This window comes from Chlamydotis macqueenii, chromosome 17, assembly GCF_036417535.1.
Source record: "Chlamydotis macqueenii isolate bChlMac1 chromosome 17, bChlMac1.mat, whole genome shotgun sequence".
NCBI lineage: Eukaryota > Metazoa > Chordata > Aves > Otidiformes > Otididae > Chlamydotis > Chlamydotis macqueenii.
Genome location: NC_141572.1, coordinates 10,217,612 through 10,231,658, shown reverse-complemented (window position 1 = coordinate 10,231,658; position 14,047 = coordinate 10,217,612). Strand labels below are relative to the sequence as shown.

At 65.5% G+C, this 14,047-nt stretch overlaps 1 protein-coding gene across 3 annotated transcripts; it reads right to left on the bottom strand.

The window, feature by feature from the left end:
- Positions 1 to 2,677: 2,677 nt before the first annotated feature.
- On the bottom strand, positions 2,678 to 13,230 carry LOC104477932 (carbonic anhydrase 15-like). 3 transcript variants are annotated; one of them, XM_086761609.1, is made up of 8 exons: positions 13,052 to 13,230; positions 11,267 to 11,302; positions 9,020 to 9,190; positions 8,639 to 8,799; positions 7,838 to 7,930; positions 7,647 to 7,713; positions 7,279 to 7,445; positions 2,684 to 3,008 (listed from the first exon to the last, which is right to left on the bottom strand). In XM_086761609.1, exons 1-8 carry the CDS (start codon positions 13,116 to 13,118, stop codon positions 2,718 to 2,720), a joined length of 1,053 nt encoding a protein of 350 aa, XP_086617735.1. In that variant the 5' UTR covers positions 13,119 to 13,230; the 3' UTR covers positions 2,684 to 2,717. The 3 variants fall into 3 exon arrangements, with proteins under 3 accessions (XP_086617736.1, XP_086617735.1, XP_086617737.1); XM_086761611.1 differs by lacking the exon at positions 2,684 to 3,008 and adding an exon at positions 6,151 to 6,644; XM_086761610.1 differs by lacking the exon at positions 11,267 to 11,302 and having other exon boundaries at positions 2,678 to 3,008.
- Positions 13,231 to 14,047: the final 817 nt, after the last annotated feature.

Below are 14,047 nucleotides of genomic sequence, written 5' to 3'. Positions count from 1 at the left end.
GAATTTCCAGCCAGTTTTGCCCACAACAAGCCCTTCAGTGGTGCCAGAGAGGCATCGCTGGGAATCACACTGGGACACAGGGCCTGATCCAGGCCCCGGAGGGGAGGGAAGCGGTGCTTGGGAAGAACAGGCCCGTCCCGCTCCCGCAGCCGCCCTCGGTGGGGTTTTCTGGTGGGCAAATGCGCTGAGTGAAACCCAAACCTGCGCCGCTCCCCAGCTGCAGCTCTCGCTCTCGCTCTGCCATCTCCTGTGCTGTAACTTTAAACAGTCTTCTTTTTTTTTTTTCCGTTTTGCCAGCTCATCATTAATTTTAAAATGAGGGAGATCTAATTTAGTAAATGAGATACTGTAGGAAAGCTTTAATCAGCCGCAGAGAGAGGCGGCGTGTCCCGCGGCGGGGTCGGTGCCTGGCGAGAGCTGCGCTCGCAGGCTGAGGCTGGCAGGCGAGGGTTTAGCAAGGCCTGCGAGGGGGTTTAACAAACCCCGGGGGGGTAGAGGCTTTGCGTTTGAAGAGTGAGACCAGAGGGAGGGATGTGGGGATGGAGGCAGATGGGTGTGGGGGCATGGGAGGTCTTGCAACCCAGGCCCCAAAATACTCTCCCAGCCCTGGAGCGCAACGCCCTGCTCCAGTCCCCAAACCCCCCGCCCGTGCACTTGGGGGTGACCATGCTGGACCCCCTCCGTGGAGGCCACGTCCAGCCAGGTTTGTCCCCTCAAAACCAGCCCGAGCTTGCCCTTTTCTTATTGCACTTCACTCGGTGATTTCCCCAGGCCACGGCGAGCCCCAGCATCTCGTGCCAGGAGGATTTAGGGGCTCCCTGTGCAGAGACGTGGCGGGAGCAGAGTGAGTGCACCTGGGGCTGACGAAACCCCTCGTCTGGAGGGACACAGGTGACGTGGCTCAGGCGGAGGGGACCGGGGCGTCCCGCCTGCCCTCCCCGCGGCAGCTGCGGCCGCCCAAACAGCCGCCGTTCCTGGAGGCAGCAGGGCTGAAACTCGAAAGCAAGAGCTGGGGCCCAGAATAGCCCCAGCCCAGGGGGGATTGGGCCAGACCCCGCTGGGGCGGCTGCAGGAGGATGGTATGAGTTCTCCCGCCTCGGCCATGCCAGGCTGGGGCGGTACCCGACAGCCTCTGCCCTGCCTGAGCCCCAGAGCACACGCAGGGGTGGCTGGTGGGTCCTGTACCCCGTCCCATCATCGTCCCGCTCACGCAGCCGCCTTCGCCGGGGGTTTGGGGAAAGGCTGTGCAGCGCTCCGGCTGTGCCACGCCAGCACTGGCCCCCTCCGCCCCCCCAGGCGGTACCGCCACGCAGCTGCGCGGCCACGGGGCATCCCCCAGCTAAATTTACTCCTTGCCTGCTACAATCTCCAATCAGAAACTCGAACGGGGGGCCAAAAAAGGGAAGCGAAACCATCTCCAGTGGGTGCTGACGTGTGAAGGCGGGTGCCACGCGGACGAGCACCAAGTCGGCTCAGCCCCGAGATGGTTCTGGCTCTTTGCTACAGCGAGCTTTGCCCCTGCCTCTCACCAGGCTGTCACCTCGCGGGGCCGTCAGCCCCCGCAGCGGGGGGGGACAGGTTTTTGGGCAGCCCACCAAGAAGAGTGGGTGGTGGTGGGGGACCAGGGACCCCCTAGGAGCTGGTGCCAAGGCTGGCAGGGCTGCGTGCCCATGCCAGGGCGCATGTCCCCAGCCCGGGGTCACCCCTCCTGTCTCCCAGAGGGTCCCTGGCAGGGCCCTCCGCAGCGAGGTCTCGCCTGGGAGAGTGGTCCCTGCCCCAGGGTGGGGTGTCCCAGCTGCACACGCATGCAAACGTGTACGCAGACGTGCACGCACACAGTTGCACATGTATGCACGAACACACACGCACACAGAGCCCCACCAGTGATCCCAGTGCCTCCAGCCCCCCCTGGCTGGGCACCGCTGACCCCACACACACGGGTTGGGGGCCAGGGCTGACCCTGATGGTGCTCGTATTGTGGCCTTGTGCCCCTGTGCCTCCTGCTGCTGCTCCGCTGCTGGGCCACCTCAAACTCTCTCTCATTAATTGAATTAAAATAATCAGTCACCGCCAGGCAGCCCCTGAGCCGGGCTGGTCCCTCAGTCCCACCTCCCATGAGATGCACGGGGCAGCCTCCAGACTCCAACAACACGGGGCAGATTTCCCCAAATCTAGGAAATAAAATATAGCTTATGAATGAATAAAACATGGGTTATAAGTTATAAAATACAGGTTATGAATCACACAATACTTTGAAACACCCCCAGGCAGCCCTGGGTCAGAGGCCCAGCTGGGGACAGCCGCAGAGCCCAGGGCGGAGGTTTATCGCCCTGCAATTGAAAGGGAATTAAACGAAATAAATAAATGTTTGAGGCTGGCGTCGCCGAAAGCACAACCCGAGCAATCAAGCCCGCTTGTGAAAACGAGAGTATTTGCATAGCTCTGTCAAAACAGCAACCGCCACGGCACGCAGCTGGCAGCCGGCAGGAAGGCACCGGGAGGGGCGGCCGGACCCCTCTCTGGGGGTTTGTTTGGATGTGTGTTAAACCCTGGCCACAGCCTGGAGAGAGGCAAACAGCCCCGACAATAAACGCCTGGGCTTGTAAACAGGTTGTAAACAATCCGAACCAACCCAAAAACAAACACCTTTCAGCTGCTTCAAAATATTTATGGTCTCAAGTTTAGTGTGATAATAAAATAAAACTCCCAGTAGAGCTTCAGCCCTGGCCTGGGGACCAAGCAAACCCTTGTTTTCTGCCCAGATTTGGTGTAAACAGCCCCATCTCCGCAGCAGGTGTGCTGGTGGAGAGGCCGTATTGCAGGGCTGCTACTGCCCAGCTAGAGAAACACAGCCGGTAAGGTTCAGCCCTTGTTAGGGCTCCCAAGTTGGGATTTTTTGGCTTAATATTAAGAAATGTCCAGGTAGGGAACGCTGGTGGCAGGGTGATGGCAAGGCAGTGGTGGCTGACGGGTGTGATGGAGGCAGCCGCTGCGGTCCTCACCGGGCCCTCGGGAGGGAGCAGAAGGGTTTGGTTCAACTAGTTAGGGAGGACTTCAAGCCAAATTTGGTTTTCTCCCCCTCCATGGCCTGCTGGGGTGAGCGGTGCCAGCGCCACAGCTCACGCGGTCAGCGCAGGGGGGGCTGGAGGGGAACATGGGGTGCACCCCGGGGCTGATCCCGCACCGCGGCCAGTGCCACCCTCACCGACAGCCTCCCTGCACTGAGCAAACGCCGCCGGCCCCAGCCGCAGCAGAGCCCCAGCCCTTTCCCCTTCCGCTGCGGCCACAGCGGGGGAAGAACATCAGCTTTAACCATTTCTGCCATGTTTTGGGCACTTTTGGCCAGGCGCCCTGGGCCGGCCGTGGGCAGGGGGGTGCCGACGCACATCGCCAGTCCCCAGCTGAGCCGGTGCTCTCCCTGGGCAGCTGTGCCGACCGCAGCCCCGCTGCTCGGGAACGGTCTTTGCTAAAATTACAGCCTGGTCGAAAACAAGAGCCCGCTTCAGCCAAACACCAGCTGGGAGCCAGGAATAGCCCCAGCCCCGGCACGCACGGCTTCCTCGGCACAAACTTTCCAGCACGTGGCACCCAGAGCGGGAAAAGCCGTTTTTTGGCCCCATTTCAGCAATGTCTTTTGGGTGGGGTGGGGGGTCTAGGTCCTTTTCCCGGGCAGTCCAGCATTCCCAATGGGAGGCACAGCGCCTCCCCAAATGTGGGGTCCCAGCAGGCTGTAGAGTGTGTGCCCAGCCCTCGGGGAGGTTTCGCTGTTTGGGGTCTCGGCTGCCAGGCCCTGCCTGGTGCCACCACCGTCCCGTGCCGGGGCACCACAGCCAGCTGGGATGGATCCCCATTCCCTGAGCACAGCGGTGTCTGCTCCCAGGGCCCCTGCTAAGCGTTTTGGTATTCGGTCCTGTGCCCATCACATCCTGGCCTGGTACTGGAGTGAACTGGGGGGGCTGCAGCTCACTGTGGCTGATCAGGTCCTGCCGTGCTCTGTGGCTGAACCCACCGCTCTTGCCAGCTGAGCCCGTGACCACCCTGGGCTGGAGACGGGCACATTCATGGGGCAGCTGCCCCACAGCCTGTGGGTGCGAGGGGCTGGGCCGTGCTGTGGGACAAGGGGCACGGGGGGGTTGACTGGGAACAGGGGAAATGGCAACACATGGAGGGACATGGGGGCACAGATAGCATAGAGGGCATGGGGTAACGTGAGGGGCACAGGGGACAGGATGGGACACAGGAGGAAACAGAGGGCACAGTGGAGGGGACGTGTGGGGGGGCAGAAGAAGCACGAGGAATATGGGGCAGCAGGGGGACACATGTGGCAGTAGGATGGTGACAGAAGCATCAGTGGGAGCAGGGAGACATCAGTGGCAGTGCATGCAGACAGGGGTGGCAGTGGGAGCAGGGGGACAGAGGTGGCAGTAGGAGGACAGGGGTCCGTGGCAGGACAGGGGTGGCAGTGGGCCATGTGGACACAGGTGGCAGTGGGAGCAGGGGGACAGGGGTCCACGGGGAAAGGGGTAGCAGTGGGAGCAGGGGGACGGGGTGCACAGGGACAGGGGAGGCAGTAGCAGCCAGGGGACAGCATCTGTGGGGACAGGGGTGGCAAAGGGAGCAGGAGGACAGGGGTGTTAGTGGCACAGGGACAGGGGTGGCCGTAGGATCAGGGGGACATGGATACCCGTGATATGGGGACGGGGGTCTCAGTGGCATAGGGACAGGGGTCCATGGGGACAGGGGTGGCAGTGGGCCCCGGGGGACAGGGGTGGCAGTAGGAGCAGGGGGACAGGGGGCCGTGCGGACACGGGTGGCAGCGGGAGCAGGGGGACAGGGGTGCACGGAGACAGAGGTGTCAGTGGGAGGACAGGGTCCGCGGGGACACGGGTGGCAGGGGGACGCGGGTGACCGCGGCACGCGGACAGGGGCGCGCGGGCGCCCACGGCCGGGAGGCGGGCGCCCCCTGGCGGTGGCTGCGTCCCCCCGGCAGCCGCGCCCCGCTCGGCCGCGCATCCCCGGCGCCCCCGCGCGTCCCCCGTGGCGGCGGAGCGGCGCTGGGCCGCGGGCTTGGCCCGGCCCGGGGCGGCACCTGGGCGCGATGTTAGGCAGACACACGGGAAGGGTCTGCGGGGGGACACGGGTGGGGACACGGGGCCAGCCTGAGCCCCCGCGGCAGCGGCACTAGTGGGGATGCGGGGCGAGCTTGGCCCCATGCCTTCTGGCTCTCCCTGGCCTGACCCCCAGCACGGCAGGGGCAGGCGGTCGGGGCCGACACCCGCACCAACGAGGCCTCTAACAAAGGTCAGCACATGGGCCCTGGGCACGGCTGCCAACACCAGCCGGCACCAGCCGGAATCACGGGGCTGGGCGATGGCCACCACCAGCACGCCGGAGGCTGCGGCAGCACGCCATTGGGTCCCTTCCCTTCGGCTGGGTCCCTTCACCACCCGGAGATGCCTCTTCCCCACCGCAGGCTTCAAAGGGAGCCCCAGCCTCTTGCCCCCTGCACCCCTGCCGCAGCAGCCACCCCTTGGGCTAGAGCCGTGTGCTGGCAGCCATTTCCCCCCCAGAAATGATGAAAACCTCAACCCAACGCACGCTGCTCCCAGATAAGGCCCTGTGCCCTTACGCCCGTAACTCAGGAGGAGACGGGAACGCGCCTGGAGGTTCACCACATCAATTATGAACCACCCCGATTCGCCCAGGCCCTGGCTCTGCCCCTGCCTTGCTGGGCAGCGCAGGAGCAGCGCCGGCGGCTGCAGCTATTTCTGCCAGCCTAAAATTAGCTCTGTGGAAAGAGCCATCGGTTCCCTGCGCCCTGCCCCAGAGCACTGAGGGGTGCTGGGCCCTAGGGACAGCCCTGTCCCCCCATGAGCCAGCACCAACCCTGGGGAAAGCAACAGGATGGTGTCTGCAAGGGCCCTGAGCCACATGCAGGGCCAGGACTTGGCCCTGGGGATTTACCGCACCGGGAGGAGACGGGGGCATCCCACCCGCTTGTGCAGCCACGCACGGGGCCAGCATCCCCGAGCGGCACCCCGCACACCGCCCCCCGGCTCCCTCCCCACTGACCCCGCACCTCCCCGCCAAGCACCCTGCCCCAGCAACGCCGAAGGGACACAGAGGCAAAGAGGCGGCGACGCGCAGCCTCCGGCGAGGACCTCAGCTTTATTCCAGCCCCTCCAGCACCCCTTCCCGGTGCTCCCACCGCCTGGCTGCAGGGCGGCTCCGAGCTTGTGGAGATTCGCCTCTGCAGAGAGCCAGGTTTGCAAAATCTTCACCCAGCCAAAGTCTCGACATGCTTTTTTTGTTTGATTTTTTTTTTTTTCCCCCCCGTTTACCCGTGAACCAGACGCGTTGCCTCCCCGTCACCATTGCAGTGGGGAGATGCTCATGTGGAGATGGCGAAAGGCTGGGCCCAGCCCCTACGGGGCTGGTGAGACGGGGCTGAGCAGGGCGAGCAGGAGCAGGGGGCAGAGGAGGTGGCAGCGGTCCCCACACCGGGACCCGCCGCTGGCCGTGGCTGCCCTGGAAGCGAAGACCCTCCGGCTGCGGAGGGGCTGCGGCGGGCGGAAGTTGTCGGTCATTTTTAGGAGCGTGGAGCCAGTGGCCGGGAAGTGGAGGGTGCTGACGAACGCCTGTAGCTGTGCAGGGGGAGAGGTAGGGGTGGGCAGCCGCTTCACCAGGAACCCCGAGCCCCCACCCTGGCCCACAGCCGATGGCACAGGACCCATAGCATGGCCCTGCATCAACGGGCATCCCTCCCGCCACCCCTCTCCGCTCTCCCCAAACCAGTCCCTGAGGGTGAGTACAGGAGCCAGGCCCTTCCAGGGGTCGGCTCATGAGTTTTAGAGGAGCTGATTGCGTTCCACTGCCTGTGCTGAGCACTTACAGAGCCGCCAGCCCGTGACACCCTCAAGGAAATACATCTGCTGAGACGCTTGGGCAGCAGAGGCGAACGCACTCCGTCCATCCATCCGTCCACCTGCCTCCTTGGAGCCCCTTCTGAGCTCCAGCGCGTTTGCTCTCGTTTCGCTTGCTGAATACTGGGGCTGGGCGGGAGACCGCTACGGACAGCATTTCTCCCAGCTGGCACGTGGCCACAGCTCCGTTACTTAACCCTCATAACAGTAATTAATGGCCAGGTTGCCGGGAGCGTTATTACACAGATGGCTTTCCCCGTGCTCTTGCTTAGGGGTCAGGAAGGGCAAGGAGAGGGGCTGCCCGGGGGGTGCAGCCCTTTCGGGCGCCAGAGCGTGGGGCTGCGCACACCAGTACCTGCTCCCGGCCGATCTCCACCGGCTCCTCGAAGACGGTCCAGATGACGACCTCGCTGCAGTCGGGGGTGGTGAGGGAGCCCTGGTAGCGGTAGTACCCAGAGAGCCGGCCGGCATGCGGCAGCAGTGTGCTCAGGCGGAAGGTGGAGGCCAAATCCACGGAGTCCCCTGCAAGGTGCACAGGCACTCAGTCCGTCCCGCGCCGGGGACACGGCGGGGACGGCAGGGCCACCTCCATAGGTTTCCCTTCAGCCAGATGGCCCCTTGGACTGGGACGTTCCCCCAGCCCAACCGGCCGCGGTGCACCCCTGCCCTCCCGCACTGGGGTCTGTCCCCTTTCCAGCCCTGCCCCATGAGGAGGTGACTCACCAGCGTGGGAGACGTTCCTCAGCCCTGCCACGATGGTGTTGTAGTTGGTGTTAGGGATTTCGGAGACCTGCAGAAGAGGAGAGCACGCGGCTGGGGCAGGGCAGAGCCAGGTCATCCTGTACCGCCCAGCATCCATAGGCACCTGCTCTCGGGGGTCCCCTCCCCGCGCAGCGTGACCCCCACAGACCCACCTGGAAGAAGAAGCCGAGGACGGCCAGCCCGTTGGGATGCCCCTTGGCCTCTGCCAGCGTCCGGTACTTGACGTTCATGTGGACGATGTGCAGCTGGGGAAAGCGCAGAGGGGCCACACGTGGGCAGCTGCCCCCAGCCGACCCCCTGGCAGTGGGGCACTCGCCCACGGATCTCCCCGGCCAGCTGGGGTGGCCGGACACTGAGCCAGCCACCCCCCAGAAAAGCCCTCCAGTCCCACGGGCTCTTCCACAGGGCGGTCACTCGGAGGATCAAAGCGTTCCAGAGAAGCGAGCATCCTTTGAAGGGGGTGGGGAAGGGGGGCCAGCAATCCCGGGGCGCTCACCAGCCACAATACATAAATTTTGCTCTCCTCTGGCAGATAATTAATATTTTAGAGGCACAGAGCCTCTTTCACCCAGAAAGACCCCGACATGCTTGGCACAGCACGCTCCAGCTTGCACTCACTGACTCAGCGTGCAGTCCCGGCGGGGCGCAGAGCCCCCGATCCCCGCTGAGTGCCTCCAGCAAGGCAGCTTGGCCCACGCGTGGTAAAGAAAAACCTTGCGTCTCACATCAGCTGATTTTTAAGCTCCCAGGTGCCCTGTGCAGCGGCTGTCCGTATCCCACCATCAGCACAAGGCTGCGGTGACCGGCGGCGTGGCTGAACCTCCCGGTGCAGCATCACCGAGTGCAGTCACCCTGCTTCACGGCAGCCTTGGGACACACCAGCATCGCACCTTCCCGTCGCACCGAGGGCTTGGGCCACCCGGAGAGCGCGATGGGTGCCTTTTCTCACCTACCTCCATGGGGAGCTGCTGCCCGTCGAGAGTGTGCTCGGAGCCGTTCCCGGCTGGGCTGCCCCAGTGGAAGTGGAGCTGCAGGGCGCGGTACCTGCCGGGGAGGCCCCCGCTGCTGATGGTGATGTGCTCAGAGGCCGATTCGCTCGCCAGGCTCAGCATCACTGCAAGTGCAGCCGGATGGGGTTAGAATGGGGTACAGCCCGGGCACACCCGGGTTTGTCCTCTCCGGGCTTCACCCCGGCACGAACGCAAACCCACGGGGCAGGAGCCACCCCGCGACCCCACAGCTCAAGGGCAGAGAGCACCTGGGCGCGGTGGCAGAGCTGAGCCCCGGCCGGGATGGTACCCGGGGCAGGGAGGATGCCCGGTCACAGCACGTACCCGTGTGCCCGTCGTTGGTCAGCCTCCACTTGCCCGGGGGAGCCTGGTCGTAGCCCTCGAAGAGGATGTCCCCAAGGCCACCGTCCCGCTGCAGCCGGCGCCTGTCGATGTTCACAGGGGACTGCTTGTCACCACCGCACGTGGCTTTCAGCTCCTTCCAGTGGCTGGGACCTGCAGCGGAGAAGCAGGGGCACTGTGGGCAGCCACCAAGCCACTGCCACCCACGGGGGGACACGAAGTCGAGGGTGGTCTGGTCCCCAGCCAACCCTGCTGCCCCTGCCAGCCCTACCATGCTCGCCTGCGTCCCTGCTGCCCCCCTGCCTGACCAACCTCCCTCCCTATCGATGAGCAGGGGCTCGCAGCAGCCTCATCCACAACGCCACAGGATTTCCTCGTGGGGCCGGGGGCTGTATTTAGCTGGCAGCGGCATCTGTCCCTCTGCACTGCCGCTGGTGAAGGGCAGGTTTTCTCCCAGCCCCTTCTGCCTCTCTGCAAACAAACCCCCAGGCTGGGGCTCACAGGGGGCTGGGCAGGGGGTTGCTCTGCACAGAGGGAGCAAACTGCCCCACAAGGCACGTGTGAGGGAAGGACAGACAGGAGCCGCTGGGAAGGGGACAGAGGACGCAAGGCCCATTCACAGAACACACGGTTTGGGTTTTACCACGTTTTAGCCCACCCACACTGGTTTTGTCCAGTTGTGGCAAGCGACAGTGGATCCTGGCCACGCGACTTGTCCTGAGGCAAACCCCACACAGGGTCCAGCGTGACTGCACAATGCCCATTGGCAGCTCCTGGGGTGGGGGGCGTCTACAAACCGACAGTGCTGCTTGGGGGCTGTGAGTGGAGGTCCCCACGGCTGCCACCATGGCCAGCCCACACATCCCCTACACATGGCTCAGTGTCCCCATCACCCTGGCATCATCTCTTCTTGCACCACTCATCGCAGCCCGTGGCCATGGGATGTATTCGGCCACCCTGCCGGTCACCGCTCAGGTGTGGCTGCCGTGGCACCCCACTCCTTCACCCGGTGGCCCCAGGGCAGCCCAAGCTGCAGGTGCCCAGGGCGGAAGCGTTGGCACCGGGCGCTGCCGTCGGCTCGGCTGCAGTCCCGTCTGGGGAACGGGAGCTCCCCAGTGTCCAGCCCAGTCCACCCAGGGCACCCCCAGTCCCGGGGGAGCTCAGGGCGTCCCTGCACAGGCAGCCCTGGCTCTGCTCCGGCACACATCGCGGCTGGGCAGCCTTTGGCTGACCCACACACCGTTGCTGCTCGTGTCCCCGACAACCAGAGCCTGAGGGGCCGTTCCCCCAGCAGCCCCCCATGGCTCAGGTCCCTTCCTCTTGAGCAGACAAAACCAGACACAGGCTCACCCCCACCTCCTGCCCCCTGTGCTCAGCTGTCTCCTTCCCTTCTCCTCTCATTACTCCAGGCAGCTTTTTGCCTGGAAACCCCGGGAGCCGCAGCCTGGCCGTGCCGCTGCCTGTTCGGCTCCCAGCACAGTGCTACCAGGCAGCCCCACAAATTACCCGGAGCCTTCATTAAGGGATCGTTCCTCGCAGCCCCGCTGCGGGCACACGGCCGGCTCCATGCTGCCCGAGCTGCCTCCCACCAGCCCGGCTGCCCTGCCGAAATCTGCCCTCACCCCCGGCCAAAGAGGTTAAATCACCGGTAATGCCGAGCGCCGGTCCGGCTGGGATAAGCGGAGCGCAGGGATTTACAGCCGACGTGCCACGGTGGCTGGGCACGGGGCGCGTGCCCCCGAGAGCTATAAAACAGCTGGGCCGTAGCGGCTGATTACATGCTCACTAATCCTTAATTAACCTTTTACAAGCTATTTGCACGCTTCGGGACAAAGTGCCCCCAGCCATGCTCCCCTTCCCTGCCTGCCCAAACTCAGCCGCCCCTCCTGGCGCCGGGGCCCTGTGCCCCTCGGTCCCCGATACCTGCACCTTGCCGGGATGTAATTTGCTTCGGGTGAGAGGGGTGAGGCCGGCGCTGCCCCGGGAGCACCCGGACCTGGCTGGGGCGAGGGGCCGGGGCTGAGCCGCTCTGAGGGGCTCAGGCGCTCGTCTCCAGTCTCTGCACCAGTGAAGCTCCTCTAACCGTTCCCACCTTGGTGTGACAGGGCTGCATTTGCCCTTCTCCAAGCCACGCTCCCCGCTGACGCTGCCCAGGGTTCCGTGGGGAGACGCGGGGTCCGAGCCCTGCGCTGCCCTGACACCCCCCGCCCGGCACACAGCACCACTCACCGCATTTGGGGTCCTGCGAGTCGTAACACCACTGACCTGAGGGAGAGAGGAGAGCTCAGGGCAGCTGGTGGAGACAGGCGCCCGCTCCCCAAACCCACCCACAGCCGTGCCCGGCCCCCCTATGGCGAGGGGACCCCTCCTCGCAGCCGGAGGTCCCACCAGCACTCGTGTTCATCCCAGTTATTCTCGGCACTGGTGTTTTCACACATTCACACCCTCCCTGCCTCCCCCGGCCGCTCCACAGGGAAACCTCCCTCAGCATCGCTCCACTCAGAGGCGGCCAAACCTCGCTGCTTGTGGGGCTCCTTCCCCAGCTGCCGTGGGGCTGCTCCCCCCTTGCCCATCTTGGGCAGCCGAGGCAGCCCCTCGCCCCACACCAGACACTTTGCCAGCCCCCCAGCAGCCCAGGGTGAGTGGGGAGCTGGGAGGGGGGCTGCCGCTGCCCTCCCCCAGTGTTTCCCGTGGGTGGGCCGGCAGCAGGCGGCGGTTGGCGGGGGCTGCAGCAGCCAAGGGGTGGCGGTGGGCAGGCCTGCGCCCACGCTGCGGGGACGACGGCTCATCCCAGCGCTCAGGGCCACCTCAGCCAGAGCTGCTGAACTCCCACCAGCGCCGCTGCCCGCGCTCGGGGCGCTACGGGGGCCGTGTGCTCGATGCTGGGTGCTGGCGCAGGAGACGCAGGGATGCTGAGGGGATGCTGAAGGAATGCTGAGGGGATGCTGAGGAAGCCAAAGCCCAGCCCCTGCTGCCTGCCTATCAGCCCCAGTGCCATCAGCTCTGCGATGGGAGCCAGGGAGCGCACCCCTTCCCACCTCAGCTCCCCACTCCTGGCAGGAGGCACAGAGCCACCCGCTGCTGCCCGGGGCCAGCCTGCGCGAGTGGCCCCTGCTGATGGCCGGGGGACTGTGCCAGCGGGCCGGCTGCAGGCGAGCTGAGCCATGCTCTCATGCCAGCACGGCCACTTGGACCAGCAGGACACAGGCAGCCCTGCCTGCCTTCACCTGTGCTGCTCGTGGCCCCAGCCCGCAGCCCTGCATCCAAACCCTCACTACGGTGGTACGGGGGACACCAGCCCCAGAGGAGAACCAGGAGCGGGACGGCGCAGGACTCTGAGTCCCCAGGGCAGGGACCTTAGGCTTTCATCCCTATCCAGGGAGAAGCTGAGCTCCTGGGAAACCCTTGGATCTGCACCCACCAGCCCTCGCCTGACCTCGAGCATCCTCCAGCAGGAGCCAGGGTAGCACTTGCTGCCACCAGCCTGGCCTGGAAACAGGTGAGCACCCCAGCGCCTTGGCCCCGGGACGGCAGTGCCAGTTTGCTCGGAGGTTTCATCCTCTTTGGTTTTCCCAGTGGTGCAGGTCTGTGGGGGGGCTGAAGCCCGAGACCCAAATGCCTGAATGTCCACCCATCCTCCGAGGGGACCCCAGCCTGGACACCTCCTGCCAGGACAGAGCCCCAGGTGGGCTGAGACCTCCTGGAGCCCACCGAGGACATCCTCCAGTGGGGAGAAGTATGGTGGGAGGGCAGGAGATGGCTCCTGGGCCAGACCAGGTCCCCCAGTCCCTGCCTCCAGCCCTGCTGGTGTGGCTGCCCCCAGCACCCCGGCCCCGCATCACCCCCGGCGTGTGGGAAAGGGAAGGGAACAACCGGGGCTGGCACAGGCGCACCCCAGCCCCGCACCCTGCCACCTCCCATCTTCTCCCACCATGGGGACCCTCACCCTGCGCCCGTTCCCTCCGGCCACCCCAGCTCCCCCCGGGAGGAGGGCAGGCGGGCAGCGCATCTCACCTCCTGCGGCTGCTCGCACGACGAGAGGCAAAGTCAGAAAAGTTATCCCCAGCCCCTGTGTCCCCATGCCGGCGGCAGGGATGGGCGGCAGCGGGCAGGCGGCCCCGCCGCGACGCCTCGCCCTCCTCCGCAGTGCGCCCGGGCAGGCGGCGAGGCTGGGGCGGGAGGCAGCGCTGCCAGCGCCCAGGCAGCCCAGAGAAATCCTGCGCTCCAGCCTGTGCACTGCTGTTAAATATTCATCACAAGGGCTGAGTTTTTAACTCCTCGGCTGCTAGGAGGGAGCCGGGCGAGGGGGGAACAGCCCGGCCCCCAGCCAGTCCCTCTGCGCCGTGCCAGGGCCTGGGATGCCAGCCCAAGGACAGGCGGCAGGGACACGGCAGGAGGGCAGGAGCCTGGCAAAGCCTGGGGGTGCAGGATGTTCCCCCACCCGCTCCCCTCCAAGGGGTGAGAGGGTGCCCCCCGGTACCGTCCTGCTCTCCGGAGGTTTGGCAGCACCCCCGCTGTGCCCCCTCTCACCCCCCCAGTACGGTAGGCAGAAGGGGCTGGGGGCACCAACTCTGCCCCAACCCCTCCCCACTTTTTGCAGGTACATGTCATGGGATGGCGTCTGCCCCCCACCAGCCAGCAGCCGGTCCTGCATCCCCCACGCCAGGAGAGCAGCAGCTCCCCTCAGGGACCCGGTGTGGGGCAGGCAGTGCCACGGGGACCCACGGGCCGAATCCAGCTCATCCCTGCAAACAGGGGGCACATGGCCCCTCGCCAGGCAAAGGCCAGTGGGTGCCCATGGCACCTCAGCCACGGTAACTGTAGCCCCCAGGCTCGGGGCACAAGCGGCCTCTGCGGCTACGCCGTGGGGGACCCTCAGCCCCGGGGTCACCGAGGAGCAGCACACTGGTGGGGCTGGATTTGGCTTTTTCCCCTCCAGCAACTCAGGCTGTCACAACCACACAGCGCTGGCCGGCCAGGGCAGGGGGGCAACACCGGGGCATGAGCCTT